Genomic DNA, 19231 nt, shown 5'->3' with positions numbered 1-19231 from the left:
TTTTTAGAGTAATAAAAGATACCAGTGTTTACTGAGCCCTGCTCTATGGCAGGCACTGTGCGAGGGACCATACGTATGTTCTTTCATGAAAGTCTGACAGCAAAGACTAGGATACGATACATTCTTGTTGCTGTTTTCTGGTAAGGACCCATACTTAGAGTAGTTTGGTTTAATAGCTCTCCTAAAATCAGAGTCTAGTAGTTTAATAACAGATGGCAAAGAGTACGTGTGGAATTGAAATCCATTTCCATTTGACATTTGCCCACACTTTTTCTACTGCACTAAACTATTTCAATTACTTTTAAAATTCTTAAGTGCTTGTTTTGGTTAGGGAATCTATAGAGAGTATTTAACTGGATTCTTCAAGTTTACTCACACAAGCAAATTAGTCAAAGACACCAAGAGTGTGAACTAGGACCCACTGGTTTATATACTCTGTTGAGTTTCATTTTCTCTTCCTACTTTTTGTTTCTTTCTATTTAAAATTAGTGAAATTGGCCTGTGTTTTCTTTCTCTCTCTCTCTCTCTCTTTTTTTTTAACCAATTCACTAAATCTATAACCAGTCCAGATGTTGATAGAAAAATCTCAGCATGGAAATCAGTCTTTCTTTTTTAGATTTTATTTATTTACTTGGCAGAGAGAGATCACAAGTAGGCAGAGAGGCAAGCAGAGAGAGAGAGAGAGAGAGAGGAGGAAGCAGGCTCCCCACCAAGCAGAGAGCCTGATGCGGGACTCGATCCCAGGACCCTGAGATCATGACCTGAGCCGAAGGCAGAGGCTTAACCCACTGAGCCACCCAGGTGTCCCAGTCTTTCTTTTTTTTATACAGTATGCCACTGACCCCTGATGACGGAAGTTTAACATAAAGCAGGAGAGACCCAGCCAAGAAAATTCAACTTTCCTACAACACTCCTCCTACCTAGTTAACATTTCTTAGATTTACTGACCTGATGTGTTAGCTTTCTGGTGTCTGGCATGTGAACTCCGACTTTGAGTATTTAAAACATATTTGAGAGTTACTACTCTGCATTCTTATTTGTCAGCAGAATAATGTCAGGGTTAAAAACTCCAATTCTAGAGTCAGACAGACATGAGTTTCAATCCTACTTAATAACTGTGACTTTTGTCATATCGCATTACTAAAATGGACATAGGAGTAGGACCTACCTCATAGAGTCATTTGGTGAACTGAATAATATGCACATAAAGCCCTCATCATAACACCTAGCATATACTAAGTGCTCAATAAATGTAAGCAACTGCCAAATATTATACCAAAACAATTTAGCTATATTATTGCACAAACTAATGATGGAAGAGAAGAAATTAGCATTTCTAGCTTTGTAGTACATTCTCTTTGATGTTACACTGTCACAGATGCTAGGAGACGAGAGTTGATTCATCAGATCAAGAGTCAGCTGTCCGTAGTACCCTGTCCATAGTCTGCAACCTGGGGAAGCTGTCAGAGTTAACATAAAATGTTGAAAAGGTTAGAAAAAGAAAGCAGTAATTGTGAGCTTTAAAAAATACATAAAAGACAGTTTGGAAAGCTGATAACTGGAGTAATAGAAACCCAGAGTATCACTGCAGTGACAAAAGAAACTACTGAGAAAGGGAAAAAGAAGAAAAATTATGAATATTTGTATAGGTGTTTTCATCCCTATCTCAGTACATTTTTAATCGGGTGTCGCAGTCAGCCACTCACTGTAGCCCTGGGAGGGAGGGAGGTATGGGAGGGAGCAAAGGAGGGAGGGAGGAAGGCAGGTATTAGTATTAATGGTAAGTCTTACCATTTCGGACACGAGGCAACAAAGCCACAGAACTCTGGGTAACTTGTTTAGTGGAATACAGCTAATGACAGATGAGGGCTTCTCCTAAAATTAAGTAAGGACAAAACACAGGTATAGAGGTTAACAAAAGAACGTATTTCACATGGACGTTTCCTCCTCTAAAAACCGTGGGCTTAGACGGAACTCTCTCAGAGGACCTTTTCTGCTCTACATTCTGTGATTCCACTAGTAAAACCTTCTGACATGTTTTCCTTTGTGAGTACTGCAGAGAAAGGCAAGATAAATATTATGTGGAAAACACTGATTGAAAGCTTTGTAAAAGAGCATAAAAAGACCAGTTGGGAAGAAAAGGAAATAAACATCTCAAGGGAAGCCAAAGTGATCAAAAGAATTACAAAAACAGGATAAAAAGAAAATCAATATTAAAAAGAGATAAGGTAGAGTTAGAAGATAAATAGTAATGTGATTCCTTTCAAGAGCGTGAGCAGACACAATAGAGACGTTAATCACTGAAAATAATTATAGTCGTTACCACTTAAATAAAATGCACAGGATGCTTCCTTTTTCTGGGGCTTGTCCTGACTTGCTCCCCTTGGGTCGCCTCTTTACAGAACGTGGCTGAAGGAAGGTTACTTATTGAGGTGGCCATGCTCATCCACCAAAGTGTGTGGTGGTGTTTCTGTTTTCTTGATTTCCTTCTCAGAAAGCAGGCTCGTCTCCAGTTTGGGGCAGCCTCCTGACTGGTGATGTGTGACTTTAGAGAAGTTGTTTGCCCTTGTTGTGCTTCAAGTTCCCTTTATGGAAAAGGCAGGAAGGGGTAGTACCTAAGGCTATTCCAAGAATTAGGAAATACTGGGAGTAGGTGCCTAGAAGAAGGCTCAGTGTTTCCTGCTCCTCCTCGACATGGATGGAGGCTTTGGTGAGCATTTGCTCTGTTGGCTTTCCCCACGGCCCGGGGTGGGGGGCAGGCTGTTTCTCTGCTGATGGAGTGTTTAGGGAGAATATTGTTTTTAACCTCAAGCGATCCATTTTTATGGGCGGATACTCCCTCCCCACCGACGGACCCTGTGTCAGTAGCCCGTAGGGCAGCGTTCCAACTCAGATGGGGCTGGAAGCTTCCCTACGCGGGCCTAGCTTCAACCACCTTGCCTGAAATGGGACAAGGGAACAGGTCTTGCAGATACCCTCTCCAGCCGCACTGTAAGTGCCGCTCTAATCCGTGACAGCCCACGCCAGATTAAATCAGAGCCTTCTTCCCCAGAGAGATTTTGACACCTGGAAGCGAGCACGGTAGCAAGCAGAGCGAAGTTCACTAAAGGAGAAGTGTATTGCTGGACTCTCTTAGAACAAAAGCAACTGCATAATCCAGAGGCAGCTACAATGGGTTATAAACAAGGGCCTTTGTAGCATCACCAACACCGCAAGCACAGGTGGGCCTTCATTCCTGGAGAAGTCACTGTGAACTGACTCTGTTTCCTACTCCCCGATCTGCCTCTTGCAAGTTTTCCTGACTTCTTGGGTCCCTGGCTTCAGCCTTACCTCAAACTCTGGATGAGCGAAGTGCCTCATGCCATACAAAGCAAGTAAAATCTCAGGGCGCCTGGGTGGCTCAGTGGGTTAAGCCTCTGCCTTCAGCTCAGGTCATGGTCTCAGGGTCCTGGGATTGAGCCCTACATTGGGCTCTCTGTTCAGCAGGGAGCCTGCTTCCCCCCCTCTCTCTCTGCCTGTCTCTCTGCCTACTTGTGATCTCTGTCTGTCAAATAAATAAATAAAATCTTAAACAAAAAAAAAACTTAAAAAAAAAAAAAAAGCAAGTAAAATCTCTGACATAAATTCCCTCTCCTTTCCCATTCTCTACCTAAAAATTTTCCGTATTTTTCACTCACCCTGTCTTCTTCTGGAAGGAAATAAGCCCTCTCAGGCTAATCTCACAGCCTGCGCCTCTGGGACCTCTCTAAGGACCTGGTTTCATCAGCTGTTTCTACCCACTGGGTCTTCACTCTCTCTGCATGGTCATGTTCAGATTCCCATGACCTTTTTCTTCTCTTTACCAGTTTCTTGAAAAAAATGGTACCCTCTCACTAATACAAATTCTGTTCACTCCTTGGCCTCCTGCCCAGACCCTGTTGGGCCGCCTCTTCCCTTCCCTATTTCCATTAACACCCTAGTGCTCCTCTTAAGCCTATGTGCTGGAAGCTTCTCATTTCTCTTTAATTCTTCCTCCTCTCTCAAAGTAACAGTAACAATAAAAAGATCAGCTAGCTTGAGTTAAACACTTGCAACGTGCCAACTTCTTAACAAACACTGGCATTTATCCTCACAATGACCCCTAAGAGGCCAGCAGTATTATCCCCATTTTCTATATAAGCAAAAGAATGGTCTGGATTGAAATTCAGGTGGGTCTTCCCCCAAAGCCTGTGGTCTTAAGCTGCTGGGAAGGAAGATTTCACAGAGTCACATCAACAGTTGACAAGTTCTTATAATTCTGTCTTCATGTCTCTTACCAGCATCCCTGCCTCTCTGTGATTCCTCAGGCCCTTACAGCTTTCCACTTCCTGCATGGCCTCATCATCGCCAGTCTTTCTTGCACCGCACTGGGTGGTTATTCCTCCCAGCATCTGTAGCCCGTCTTGTCAAGTCCACGCTCCTGGTCACAAGCCAGTGTCCCTGTGCTCAAGTCAGCCTGGAGTCTGTTCTTTGCCAACTGCCCCCTTGGCCCCCAGATTTCAGTCTCACTGTCCCCTTACCTGAAATACACACCCATCCATGTCTAAAACTGTCCTTTAAAGCCCAGCTCAATGGTTATTTCTTTCAAGAAGGTTCTCTGTGTGCTCCATCATTATCCCCTATTCTCTGCCGAGCTTGAGATAATCCTTTTCTTTGGTGCCATAACCGTCCCACCCCCTCTTTTTCTCTTTCTCAATCATATACATAGATATGTATATGTATGCCTACACGATGAACAAAAGGATCAAGGAATCTGTCAGCTATGTAGTTCAATGTTTAAGAGGAGGAGTGACACCACAATATAAATATGATAATAAAATGTGGGAACAGTAAGCCAATCTTACTATACTCACGTAACACATATCCATGAGAATTCTCAACTTTGGTAAGGCACCAAAAACTGGGAAGTTGTTATCCAAAAAGACCAGATCAGACTAGTTAGGAAGCATGAGCACACATGACTTTTCAGAGGAAAGAACACCAAAGGACAATTTTCATATTCTCTTAACACAGGGGATGAGGAGGAGGAGGAATAAGCTCTTCTCCCCTCCAATGAGTATATATAACAAAGAAAACAGGATGTGTGGATCTGTTTAGGAAGATTTTTCTTCTAATGAAAGTTATATGTAAGGATGAGGTTACTAAGGAAAGCAGTCGGATCACTTTCTTTAGAGACCCTTAAAAATTGGATTGCTTGTTATATCCACAATTGTATACATAGAGTCAGGTTCTGGAGCATTTTCCATTTGCTAACTCAGGGCAAGGAATGAACAGACTTACTGTACCTTCAAATCCTGATTCTGCAGGAAGGAATAGTTTCTAACATATCAAGTACACTAACAACATTTCTAACCCTTTTGGCTCCTGGTTCTCTAAATCTTTATGTTCTAAAATAGAAAATCTGAATATGAAATTCACTAGTACTGACTCCCATAACATTTAATGGATTTTGGCTAAGTGAGATTTTTTTTTTAATGCTTAATATATTACATAACAGTAGTAGAACATAGCAGTTAAGAGCATAGGCACAGAAGCTACACTTGATTTAAATCCTGGCTCTGTCACTCTCTAGCTCTGGGGCCCTGGATAAGTGAAACAACTTCTCTGTGCCTCAGTTTTCTCATCTGTACATAGGGGTATTGTATCACCGACTTTATGGGTTAGTTGTCTTCAAATGTTACAAACCTTAGAGGAGTATCTGATACACAGTAACTGCTCAAGGAATGAAAACTTGTAATTTTTACTGAAATTTTTACTTTTTACTTGTATAAAAAAGTAAAAAGATTTACTGCTAAATCTTTGTTCATACCAGGTATTCCTGCAAAGGGTGTGTTTGTTGACAGAGAGGTATGCTGCTGCTTTATGCTGCTTCTTGAGGGAAGCAATTACAGAAATACATTAACTCTTTCTGACTGCTGGAATTAATATCAAGTGATAGCCTAGTAACTTTGCTAACACAGGTCCTTACTGCATGATTTTACAAAGCCCTACATCACAGCCTGATTATGTGATCTCCAGAGACCTCTACCACACATTTGTTAGAGCAACTTTATTTTTAATAACCAATATCTAGATACAGTGCTGCTCTTCTTTCATAGGTGAATGGTTAAACAAATTATGGTACATGCGTACCATGGAATGCTATTTAGCAATAAAAGGAATAAACTATTGGTACACACAGCAACTTGGATGAATGTCCAGGGAATAATGCTGAAGGGAAAAAGCTGACCCCAAAAGGTTACAAGGTTACATACCATATCCTTCCACACAAAGAACATTTTGAAATGAATTTTTTTGAACAGCTTGGTGGTTGCCAGAGGTTAGAAATGGGGGATAAGAAGGGGGGGGGGGAGTGGTGTCCACCACACATTTTTTTTACTTCTTCTTTGTGGATAAATGACTCAGGAATGATTCTCTAAAAAAAATTCAGACACTTCTCTACATTTGGGCATAGAATTACTTCTGTCACCAGGATTGATCAAAAGGATGTTAACATGAAGGTAGGTACTACATTTGATTTAGGATGTGTTAAGTATGCTTTTTATACAAGTATTTGTAAAACACTCTTTTTGCCCCTAGGAATAATTCGGGTTTCACACCAGCAGACACTGTGGCAATTATTTTCTGTTCTACGCACAAATCCCTCACACTGGGTAAGTGATTCACAGAGTTAAAAACCAAATGCATATTATCATCAGGTAGTTACGTCTTATGATTTTGAAATTTAAGCAGCTCTTCCAATTAAATGGAGTGGAGTATCAACCGCTCTGTTAGATAAAGAACGAAAGCAAGGTGAGGACAGGTCGTTCCTTTTAAATACCATTATTTGATTGAACCAATTTTTGAAGGCCTAAATTTAATAGTGTAGGATTTAGCTTAATTTGTAATTATGTTTGTGGTTCTCATAAAAGAGTTTCATTATAGTATGTGAACATTAAAAGCTGGGGGGAAGCGATGGCAGGGATGGGAAGGGTGAGGAACTTCTGAAAAGGAATGGGCATTTTGGAAGGCTCTAAAGTTGCCCCTGGAAAAGGTTAACTTATTTTTTGGAAGCTTGGAGCAGGGTAGAGATACCGTTACTCTATTGTGACATTGACATTAAAGTTCATTTCAGAATGTTATTTCAATAAGAAACACAATGTGGTTATCATTAATTCAATCTGATTAGCACCTAAACTGAAATATCTATGTATTTAATGGACAAAAGTAGATCAAGAAGAAAAGTGCTGTTTTCTACTTTATCCTGTGTAGTGGCATTATCCCAATAACCCGTCCAGGCATCTGAATCCATGTTTTTAGTCATTAAAAGTCATTAAGAAATCAGTACCTTCTTGAAACATTTATCATTCACAAACTCCTTGAGGTAGTAGACACACCGGTAAAAACTCGCTTTAAAAATTTCTTTACATTTTGGCATGAGACTTAAGAGAATGAAAAGTCATGACATTTCTGTCTGTTCATGTTAAAGAAGTTCAGTCTGTAAGCTAGAAAATGTTTCATGACGTTTTTATCAACCCTGAGCATATTTGTTTATAGAATCTATTGTCAGTCCTGCCAAATTTGGACAATGATTTCAAAATTGGACAAACTCTAAGGAGCACTTGCTGTCTCGGCCTCCAGCTTATTTGAATAAATGATAAACGGCTAACTCTTGAATAATGAAGGGGGGGCCTTAGGGGAACCAACCCACCCCCGCACAGTCAAAAATCCTTGTATAACTTTTGACTCCCCCAAAACTTAACTACCAATAGCCTACTGTTGATGAGAAGCCTCACTGGTAACAGTTAACTAACACATATTTTGTATGTTACATGTCTATACCTTGTTCTTATAATAAAGTCAGTTAGAGAAAAGAAAATGTTATTAAGAAAATCATAAGGAAGAGAAAACACATTTACAGTCCTGTACAGGGTTGATAGAAAAAAGATCCACGTATAAGCAGTCTCATGTAGTTCAAACCCATGTTGTTCAAGGGTTAACTGTACTGAATATCCATACCTTGCAGTATGTCTATTAGGCTTTCTTCTTAGTATCATCAAACTGAAGTTGAGAGAGCTTTGGAATCCACATTCCAATCCTGACTTTGTGACTCTGGACAAATCACTTAACCTCCCCTTAATCTTAGCTTTCTCATCTGTAAAATGGGGCAGCATAATCCTCACTTTACGAAGTTTATTAAGATTAAAAACAAAATGTGTTAAGTACCTAGCACAGTACTTACACGTAATAGGTAATCAGTACGTGGCAGAATGTGTGCAATCATTGCACTGTGTGTAGACTGCTACGGACTAAATTCTGTAGCCCACCTAGCTGTCGTTTTTTGTTTGTTTGTTTGTTTGTTTGTTTGTTTTTATTTGATAGACAGAGATCACAAGTAGGCAGAGAGGCAGGCAGAGAGAGAGAGAGAGAGGGAAGCAGACTCCCTGTGGAGCAGAGAGCCCGATGTGGGGCTCGATCCCAGGACCCTGAGATCATGACCTGAGCCGAAGGCAGAGGCTTAACCCACTGAGCCACCCAGGCGCCCTCACCTAGCTGTTGTTATCAGTTATTACTAACTCTATTACTTACTTACAACTGTGTTACCATTTCTGGGGTCCAGTCCCCTGACCCCTTGTCCTCTGGATTTTCATGTAATAGGTGTGGTTTAATTTTTGACTTCAAAGAAGTCATCTTGCACTCCCCACCCCATGCTGGTACTGTGCTGTGATGGCTCGTGCTCCAGGTCTCCTAAAATGTAAGGCGCTGTTATAAAGGTAGGGCGTCCAGAGGCAAGAGCTGCCAGATGCCTCAGATGTCCAGAGCCAGGGATCCAATGAGCTCATGTCCTCAGCGGAGATGCTGAGCGCGGCGGCACCAAATACGCTCCCGCATTGCTGCGTGGGCTTTAAACCCCACACACCCCGAAGGGTCTTCTTTCCAAAAACACAAATGGATGTTTTGTCTCTCTTTGATGTTCTTCTGTGCCGGAGCTGGCCGTGCGGAGCAAATAGCTCAACCCAAGAAGCGTACTGCAGCAACATCAGTGTTCTTTCCTTTTCTATAAGTAAAACACCTACCCATCAGATCCTTTACTTGTTTGTCTCTTCATTTTTTGTAGTCTCAAAGCGATGTTATTCTGTTCTTGATGCTTTCTGAAACCTGATTTTCAGGTAAACAGGTGCGCTGAACACCCATCAGAAGTAGCTGTTTTGCTAAAAAGGGCTGAGTTAACTTGACTTTTGTCTGCTTATGTACTTTGTTTCTGCTGCGTTCTCCCCTGAAGTAGGTCCTTAGATCCTCCAATAAGATACTAGCATGGTAGCTAAGTAACCATAGAGTCTAAATCCTTTGTTAATTCCATAAGATGATAGCCTTGAGCACTCTTAGAATTGCAAGACCGAAATACTTGTCCTCACTCTTCCACTGAGACGTCCCCGGGCTTCGGTTTCCTTAGCTCTTAGATTCAAGAATTTTACTTCCAACCTAACTAGTCTATCATGCCTTGATCATACATGGCTTCCTTCCTGCAGACTCCCAGGTAGCATTTATAAGTATGACCTCTTTGCTGCTTATCTCAGTGAGGTGCCATGGATAGTCCTTGTTCCAGCAGCACCCTTATTTTCTGTAGCAAGGGGAGTTTGGCTCAGCATCGCTAGAATGGGCTTGGTAAGCCGTATAATTTCACTGCATCCATTTTCACAAAATGCATTGAGTGCTCCCCTCTTCTGGTGGCCTGACATCACTGGTATAGAGGATGCCCCATGATAGTCGCCTGAGCTACAGGCCAGTAATTACCCTAAGGGAACTCTTGTCTGCATGGAAATGAAAGAACATCAGATTCCAGAAAGCAGGGAACGTATTTCAGATCATATCACTCAGAGTTATACTATCTCTCACCTCTCACACAATGATGAAATACAATAGATTATAATATATCTATTTGGCATTTAGAAAAAGCATCTATCCCTTCTTGAGATCACTATCAAAATATTTCTTTTAGTGATTTTGTACGCACACAATAAACACATGTAACACCTCCAATAGAATATATTAAGTAAGCCTTACGAGATACCATTCAGTCTTATATACAGTATTTGTATTTAAGAATAAATCATTGTAGGCCAAGTGGTACCCAGGTAACTAATGAACCAAAGATGAAAACTCTTGCTTGAGAAGCCTTCTGAATATTCCCTTATACACACACTTCAGTTTATTTTATTGTTCTTGCTTTTGCCCTGTCTCCATCTCTCCAGTATACTTGCATCTACACAGATGCTAAATTTGATTCATTGCTTTTATTAGTGCATTTGCCATTGATTGATTAGTTCTTCGTATTAGTACTTTTTCTATTGATTGATTGCAGATGAAGTGACTATTTGACCTTTAATTATGAGGCTTCCTATTGAAAATGACATTGAGCTATGGCTTCACATAATCCATCTGGAAAGCCTGACATGATGCCATTCCCTGGAGTTCGTTCAGGAAGAAAGAGGAGGCCTGAAGGAAGCACAGAGCTATCACTGTGCTTCATCTAAAACAATACTACAGGGCTTGTTTGCTGCTCTCCTTGAGCTTCGGCTCAGGGTTGGAGGAAATTTTATATTTTGTCAAGACAGCATCACTTGCTGTGGATTGCTGTAAAAGCCATGAACTCCACCAAAGTATTCTCTAGTTTGATGCCGATATTTGTATAGTGATAGTCTGTGTCATCATAATGACAAGATATTGTACGTAGCAGAGATGGAAGAACAGCTTGCATCCTGGTTAACAATGGCTCAGTGCACGGTCAGTCAAGAGATCTCATCAAGAAAGAAATTCAATCCCAGGAATTAGTATTTTACTTTTATTTTATTTACCTTTTTCTCTTGAGTATTCAAATCACTTTGTTTATCTGGAGTTCCAGTATGTGTACAAAAGCATTCTCACAACACCATGAAAGAGAATGTTTCAGGGTGTTTGAGGTCCTTAAGTGTATGTTTATGTTCATTTGTCATGTTTTTAAATAGCAAAATGAAAGCACACACTCTCATGGCGTGTCAGCTGACTATTGGCAGTCAGTTGTGAGATTCTCAGTCATGTCTTCTTTCAAAAAACATTTCTGAGTTGGAAGAATGCCATGGAAATTTTAGAGTATCATGATCAATGATTATTAAAAGTCCACTGTATGTCTTACCATTTGTGGACGCCACACACAAAGATGAATCAAGGCAGGTATTCCCTCACGATATTTACCCTTCGTTATGAGGCCACGGTTGCAGCTACACAGCTGAACTGTGACAAGAAACCGTGCACTAAGCAAAAAGAATATAACTTTTTGCTAAGGCGTGGGACTCTGCAAAGAGTGGAAAGAACACATTCCTCATTCTAGTCTGGATTCAACTTCCAATTCTCTCACCAAAAGCTGAAACAAATCACGTAACTGCTGTGGGCCTCAGTTTCCTCATCTGTGAAATGAGAAGATGAACAAGACGACACATGACATTCCTCCCTGGCTTAAGTCTGTGCTCAGTGACTGATATTTCTGTTCTTTAAGATAACAGTTTCCCTGCAGTGTGTAAAAGAGAAAAAAGTTCATAAATAGTTATATAAATAACGTTACGGTATTGCACAAAAGGAAATAATGGCTCTTGCCTCTCCCAAAAAAGATTTAAAAATACCTTCATATTCTGAAGAGTTTCACCGGAGACACAGAATCTGCAAAGGATCTTATTTGCAGTTTTACTTGGAAGCTATTTGAGAATGTGACAGGACTACCTGTCCCTAACTTGGGCTGGAAAGATCATTTAATAACCCACGTTATTTTCTCAAGAGGAAATGGGATTGAAATGGGAAAGTTTGCATTTCTGTAGTTCTTTTCCCTTAAAGCTTACTCTATTTGGCATAAAGAGACTGTTGTCTTAATAAAACTGCCCCACAATTGGGAAGCACTTTTTATTTTTTTATTTTTTATTTTTTTTTTATTTTTTTGGGGGGAAGCACTTTTTAAAGCATTGAGCTCATTAAATTACCTAACCCCAAAACCTTGAATATCAGCAGGTCAGTAATTGTCTTATTTTGCCTACAAAGAAATAAGAGCCTGGAAAAATTTTACAAACATCCCAGGTCGTATAACTAATAGAGACTGGATTCCCTGCCTCCTAACTTCCAGAACTGTATTGGATAATAAGATATGAAAGCACTTTGAAGACCAAAAAGTACTGTCCTGATTCCAAATATTGTAAATGTGCAATCTCAGTGTGCATTTGAAATATGTTGTTAATTCTTTAGAAAAGAAAATCACTTCTGATGACATTGCTGCTTATAAAACAGTTTAAAAATACTTAATATCTATAATTGTCCCCATAAGCACGTATTTCCATGTGGCCCAGGCATAAACTGGCACTCATTCCTTCTACCTTCTTTAGTAACAAAAAGCTATATTCTGCCCTTCCCCAATATTCATCTGTTTTGTTTTTTAAATTCCACATATGAGCAAAATCATATGGTATTGGTCTTTCTCTGACTCAGTTACTTCGCTTAGCATAGTACCCCTCTAGTTCCATCCACATCATTGCAAATAGGAAGATTTCATTCTTTTTGATGGCTGAGTAATATTCCTGTGTGTGTGTGTGTGTGTGTGTGTGTGTGTGTGTGTGTGTGTGTACACATGTACCACATCTTCCTTATCCATTCATCTGTCAGTGGACATCTGGGCTTTTTCCACGGTTTGGCTATTGTGGACATTGCTGCTGTAAACATTGGGGTATATGTGCTGCTTTGAATCACTATGTTTGTAGCCTTTGGATGAATACCTAGTAGTGCCGTTGCTGGGTCATAGGACGGTTCTATTTTTAACTTTTTCAGGAAACTCCACACTGTCTTCTAGGTGGTTGCCTCAGTTTGCATTACTAGCAGCAATGTAAAACAGAAAGGGAGGCAAACCATACGAGACTCTTAACTCTAGGAAAAAACCTGAGGGTTGCTGGAGGGAAGGTAGGCAGGGAGATGGGGTAACAGGTTATGGGCATTAAGGAGGGTACTTGATGTAATGAGTACTGGGTGTTACATGCAACTGATGAATCAGTAAATTCTACCCCTGAAACTAATAATAGACTATATGTAAACTAAATTGAATTTAAATAAAAAATTAAAAATAAATAAAATAAAGATTTCAAGACATAATAGCCAAAAAAAAGTTATACTCTATTTTCTATTTAAAGTGAGTCTTGATGAGTCAGCCCTTACCTTTCATGAGGCATCACTGTCTGCACTCTTTTCTAGCAAACTAAGAGCCATAGTGCTGTATGACAATGAACTGTTAAAATGGAAACTGAAATCCAGAGTAGAGACAAAAAATTGAAGTTTGTGTGTGGGCCAGAGCCCTAAATATATTTCTGTCCTGCGGTTTGCCACTGGAATTGCAGTTGTGTAAGGAAAGGCAGTTTGGGACCTCTGCCGTTTGACAGATTCTTAAAGATGCCACTGAAATTATAGACACAATGAATTTTACTACTATGCTGGAAAAAAAAGTGCAGGAGTATCCATCATTTTGTACCATTTTCTGATCCATATAAAGAAAGAAAAAAACATAAGTTCTCTAACTGGTACACTTCTGTTCTTCAGAGGTTTGGGGAATTATTTTGTTTTGAGTTTTTGGTTCTGAATTTGGTCTCTGAAAATCATTACTAGCATATCTAGACTTATGTAATAAAAAAGTAGGAAGTTCCCAGGCTCCAGGCAGCAAGTCTAAAATTAAGGATGATAAAACCTCTTTGGGTTTTGGTTTTATTACCCTGACCCTCAGGTATCATAAATCTTAGAGATACGCCAGGAGATACTCATCGGGAAGATCAGCGCCCGGAACCCCCATCCTCCTCGTCCACATTTCCTATGCCATAGACTGTCAAACATTTTTAACTGCAACCGACAGAAACACATTTTACAGTGTGATCCCGTATGCGCTGCTTTACAAAATAACATCCACTCTTACTGTATATGATGCATTCCATATTCTATCCAAGTGGTAGATAAAACCCATTAAGTTGATTTGCAACTCATTAATGGGTCATAATCCAAGGTCTGAGAAGTATTACCTTATACCTACTTGGTGAGATTTTATCCTCTTCCTCAGATAGTTACTATACAGGCTTTAGCTTCTACTGTCTTTTTTTAAATAGAACTTTAGCTCAAATTTCTGATACCAGGTAGGAACCAGAGCTAAATTAAAACTCAGAAATATTCTTGATTCAAGGTAATATTTAGATTTTATTAATACATTTAGATTTTAGATTTTATTAATACAGTTTATATTACAGAGTTTCTATACTTTTTAAATTTATTTTTCAATTGTGTCTCTATTCATCATGTTTTCAGTAGTAGTAGGAATAATGCTAACAGCTAACCATAATTGGGTAGTTAATAGGCAAACACCGTGCTGTGTGCTGGTTACATGAAGCCGTTAACTTGAAAATACTTTTGTATTCACAGTGTGGCATCATGTGTGTATGTAGTAGTTAAAGTTCAGCACCAGGGATGGCCAGTGGCTCTAATGGAAAATACTCAGCTACTATTTTATCAGAAAGGAAATACTCCAAAGGCAGCTCCAACAAATGCTTGTGTTATCTGTATCTCTGTCAACCAGAGATTTTGCTGATCAGCTAATGAATTCTGAAATAGGTTGTTATTGATGAAATTACCGACTTGTTACTTTGTGTGTAATAAATGGACTCTCACTGATCAGTAGACTGCCTGAAAACTGTAGAGACACTTCCTACTTGCTACAGAGAATCTAGAAAACCCAGTGACTTGAATCTGAGATCCTCAGGGCTGTGCTGGAGGCTCATCCTACCTGGTTTTGAGCCCTGCTGCCCCAAGGAGGCTCGGTGGTTGCCCGAGGCTGACTGTAAGGGTCACAGAATCCTGCTTGGAATGTTGCTGTGTGTGTTTTGAGAGACCACATGCAAGCGTCTAATGAGAGCACTTGAAAGGTCAGAGCTGGGCCTTTGAGTTGACTGGATAAATTGTGTAAACTATTTTTGCACGTGACTAATATATGTTCAGTTACAAATACCGGTATGCGTGGCAGCTTGCTTTTTCATTCAAACCCGGCTCGTGTGGGTGTGGCTCACCTTTACCTACCTTAAAATTCTTTCTTTGGCCACTACACCTTATCTGCTGGAAAGACTGAAACTTATGCCTGACACCCCGCCCCCAGGGTGTAGGTCACCTCCCAACAGTCCTTTACACACACCAGCTCACATCACTCCTGCGATCAGTTAGGATAAGGAAAGTGAGGTTCCTAAGTGATAAGCAACTTGCCCAAGTCACGTGACCCCGGGGGCAGGGCCAGAACTTACACCGGAGGGCTCTTACCCCGGTGCTGAGCTGTAATGGGGGTTCTTCAGGAAGTCTTGCGCTCTAGTGTCAGTCCTGTGGTTCACTAGCTATGAAAATTTAGGCTAGATGCTCTCTGGGGCCCTTCTCATTCTAACATTCAGTAATTCTCTGATTTTAAAAAGGTATTCAGCTTTAGAATCTTGACCCTTCAGAGGGGTACCTTAAGATCAACATTTCCCCAGAGGTGACCCTCTAAATTATGGCAAATCACTTCCTCTAAGGAAAAAAAAAGATTACCAGACCTCATCTGATTGAGAATTTTTTTTAAACTTTATTTATTTATTTGACAGAGATCACAAGTAAGCAGAGAGGCAGGCAGGGTGGGGGGTGGGGGGCAAGCAGGCTCTCCACTGAGCAGAGAGCCCCATGCAGGGCTTGATCCCAGGACCCTGGAATCATGACCTGAGCTGAAGGCAGAGGCTTTAACCCACTGAGTCACCCAGGCGCCCCTGATTCAGAATTTTTAAGAATAAGACCCTGGAGGCTGATTTTTGAAACATACTGAAAAACAGTATTATGCACCTGAAATTTTAGAGCCACAATAATACATGCATCCAAAATCGCCTCTGGTTTCCAGAGTTGCTGGCTCACCCTCCCGGGTCTTTCAGAAAGCTTTTGTCCCAGCACAGCATTCAGGCAAGTCTTGTGTAAGTGCTTTTTTATGATAGTGGAAACTAGTCTGCCTCAGCTAGGCTTGGTTGGTTTTGGGTGTTGTTTTTTGTTTCTGGTTTTTTCTTAACTTTAGTCTGGCCATGATGTGGATAATTTTTATTATTTTTATTTTTATTTTTATTTTACTTTTTATTTTTACTTTTTATTATTTATTATTATTATTATTACCCAAAAGGAGATACTGAAGACATAGTTGCTCATGACATACTACAAAGTAGCATAAAAAGATAAACAATAAAATTTTAAAACAACTCAGTAGGCTTGGACTCCAATTTCTCGGAATCACTCCCCTCCTCTTTGCACAGCTTCGATATATGATTCTGTGGTTGTGTCTAGGAAGGATAAAAACTTGCTCCTGTTTTTCTAATCTATATCTATATTTGTGCCTGAACTTCAGAGGTCTTTTGAGTTCCCTTTGCATCAATGTGGTTAGACCACAGCATTTGGATGTGGAAGTATGCCAGTATTTCACAAGGCATAACCTGATCAAAGGAAAGCCATTCACTTAGTGCCTGCCCATCATCCCTAGAAGTCACTCCAGAAGCGAAGCTTTCTTTTTTAAGCTGAGAGTAAAGTTTAAGGATATTTAAAATAATTTCGGCATGCCTGGTATTTGAAAGTTATCCTTATATAAGTCCCTTCATGAAAGGAAACATATATGATTTTTCCCAAAAAATATTACAGTGTAACTGATACCTTAGAAAGATTTTTTAGAAAGAAAGAAAAGAGGGGCACCTGGGTGGCTCAGTCCATGAAGCCTCCAACTCTTGATTTCAGTTCAGGTCATGATCTCAGAGTCTTGGGATGGAGCCCAGCATCAGGCTCCCTGCTCAGCAGGGAGTCTGCTTGTCTCTCTCCCTCTGCCCGCCCCCCCCCAATCATGTGCTCGCTCTTTCTCTCTCTGTCAGAAATAAATAAACCTTTTTAAAAAACAAAATAAAAGTTAAAAAAGAAAGAAAAGAAAAGAAACACAAGATAAAATCACTGCTTTCTAGAAGTCAGCACTCTGAAAGGGACAGCAACCCAAACAGCCCCTTAAGCACGTATCCAGAAGTTGGAGACAGGTGAAGGCCTGGGGAGTTCTGGTAGCACCCTAGTGACGAGGTTTCAGTTCCCGTGGCAGTCCTAGCAGTCACCATTCTCAAAAGTTTTAGGAATGCTTCACACCTCACCCTGGATGATTTCAGTGGCAGTCCTGTTCAGTCCTGTAAAGCACTAAATCTGAGCCCCACAATAAGTCTCATAATGCTATTTCTAACCAGAATCATAACCCTAATCACCAGCATCTATGCCAGGTGCCGTACTAGGTACTTGACAAACACTGCCTCACTAACACCTCCCACTGCCCTTTGAGATGATTAGTTTAACCTCATTTTGAGCAGATGTGGAAACTGGGAGTATTAGGACTAGATCACCTGACCATATAACTGGTAGGTGGCATGGTCAGGATTTAAACCCAGTCTCTGATGTCAAAGACCAGGTCCTTTCTATCACACCACCCAGGCTTCTAGAAATATCTGAGAAGGGTGTGTTAATTGTGCCCACTCGTTCAGCCTCAGGGACGGGGCAGGATCAAGAGGAGGCGGTGTTTCCCCGCACCAGCTTCCCTGCCGCTGAGCTGGGCTCACGCTGGCATCTCGAACTATGTATGAAATCCTCATCCCGTGTGCTTCAAATGTCAACTCTTAGTGAGATTCAGCTAGTGCAAACTGGTATTTCCTAAGTTTTGTGTTTGTTCCAAAGTAAAAACCATGCCGCCATAGTTAGAAGTGGCTCTACAGAGATCAGTTTTACACATTAATCATCAGTAAAGCACCCAAAGTCACATACAGCCCTTGCTGCTGAAAGGGAAGCGCCACAAGAAGCGAGTGGCGCACAGTGTGGTGTTTGCGGGGTGGTCCTTTCTGATGAAGCCTCTGCCGCATCCCGGAGAGCTGAGAAGGGCCCGACTCCCAGTGCTTCCCGCCAGCTCCGCACTCGCTGTCAGTTGCAGCGGGGTTTGGTCTTTATTATTATTATTAATATTTAGAAAGTTTGCCTGTAGCAGTACTAAAATGTGCATCACAGAACAACAGTTGTTTACTGTGTTTGAAGTGAAGACTCTCACCCAGGAGATCTCATTCACTTGAAGTTTGTATCTCTCCATCTCCACTCGCAAACAGAGACCGGTGAATAACGGTTGTCATTTCAGAGCTGCATCTCTCCAATTATTTATTTGGTCGTGTCTCTCCCCAGAAGTTCCCTTAATTGAACCAGACACTATAAACCCGTTCGCATGTATTTGATGACAGCCGGCTCCATGACTCTTTACAGCGAAGAATAAACGAGCCCGCAGCTAAGCGAGGGGGACACCCACTGCCTCCCTGTCCCCCTCTACAGCCCCGTCCACACAACTCCAGGCAGAAATTAAAGTTAGCTGCCCGCTTTTTAAAGCCATGGGGTACTGGATAGGTTTTTGACAAGTTACCGTGGGGGCAAGAGGAGATGTAAAATTGGACACAACTCAGATCCCTGGGTCCCCAGAAGCCAGCTCATTTGGAAAGTCATCTCTCCTGAAGCTGAGTGCGGTCGTGATAGTGTCAGCTGTGACACTTCCCAGAGCTGCCTTGGCTGCACGTCTGCTCTGTGTACTACTGCTCTCTGTATTACAACTAGCCTCCTCTAGCACTAGTACTCTCATATTGCTAGAGCAAACTTTCTAAATATTAATTAAAAAAAAAAAAACCTTTTTGCACTGACAGTGAGTGCAAAACTGAACAGGATGCACTGGTGCTGATGCAAAAAAATGCTTTTTTTTTTTTTTTAAGATTTTATTTATTTATTTGTCAGAGAGAGAGAGGGAGAGAGAGAGAGAGAGCGCAGGAGCACAGGCAGAGGCAGAGGGAGAAGCAGGCTCGCCGCCAAGCAAGGAGCCCGATGTGGGACTCGATCCCAGGACGCTGGGATCATGACCTGAGTTGAAGGCAGCTGCTTAACCAACTGAGCCACCCAGGCATCCTGCAAAAAATGCTTTTAAAACACAATCTCCTTGATCCATTCATTCACTCACCAAGTGTTTATTTAGTGCCTACTGTATGCCAGACCCTGTTCCGGGCCCGATGGGGCTACAGCAGTGAACAAAGTACGGAATAGTTCTTGCCCGTATCTAGCTTCCTTTCCAACAGGATCAAATAGATGAACAGTTAAA

At 41.0% G+C, this 19231-nt stretch overlaps 1 protein-coding gene across 1 annotated transcript in view; it reads left to right on the top strand.

Moving 5' to 3' along the window:
• SLC10A7 (solute carrier family 10 member 7) overlaps window positions 1-19231 on the top strand; it is a 271785-nt gene that overhangs the window by 234363 nt on the left and 18191 nt on the right. Inside the window, exon 10 of the mRNA XM_080796639.1 lies at window positions 6598-6671. Coding sequence (XP_080652765.1) covers window positions 6598-6671 — 74 coding nt within the window. The remainder of the gene's footprint in view (window positions 1-6597; window positions 6672-19231) is intronic.

Source organism: Martes martes (assembly GCF_963455335.1).
Source record: "Martes martes genome assembly, chromosome: 2".
NCBI classification, from domain to species: domain Eukaryota; kingdom Metazoa; phylum Chordata; class Mammalia; order Carnivora; family Mustelidae; genus Martes; species Martes martes.
This window is presented reverse-complemented; position numbering and strand designations above follow the sequence as displayed.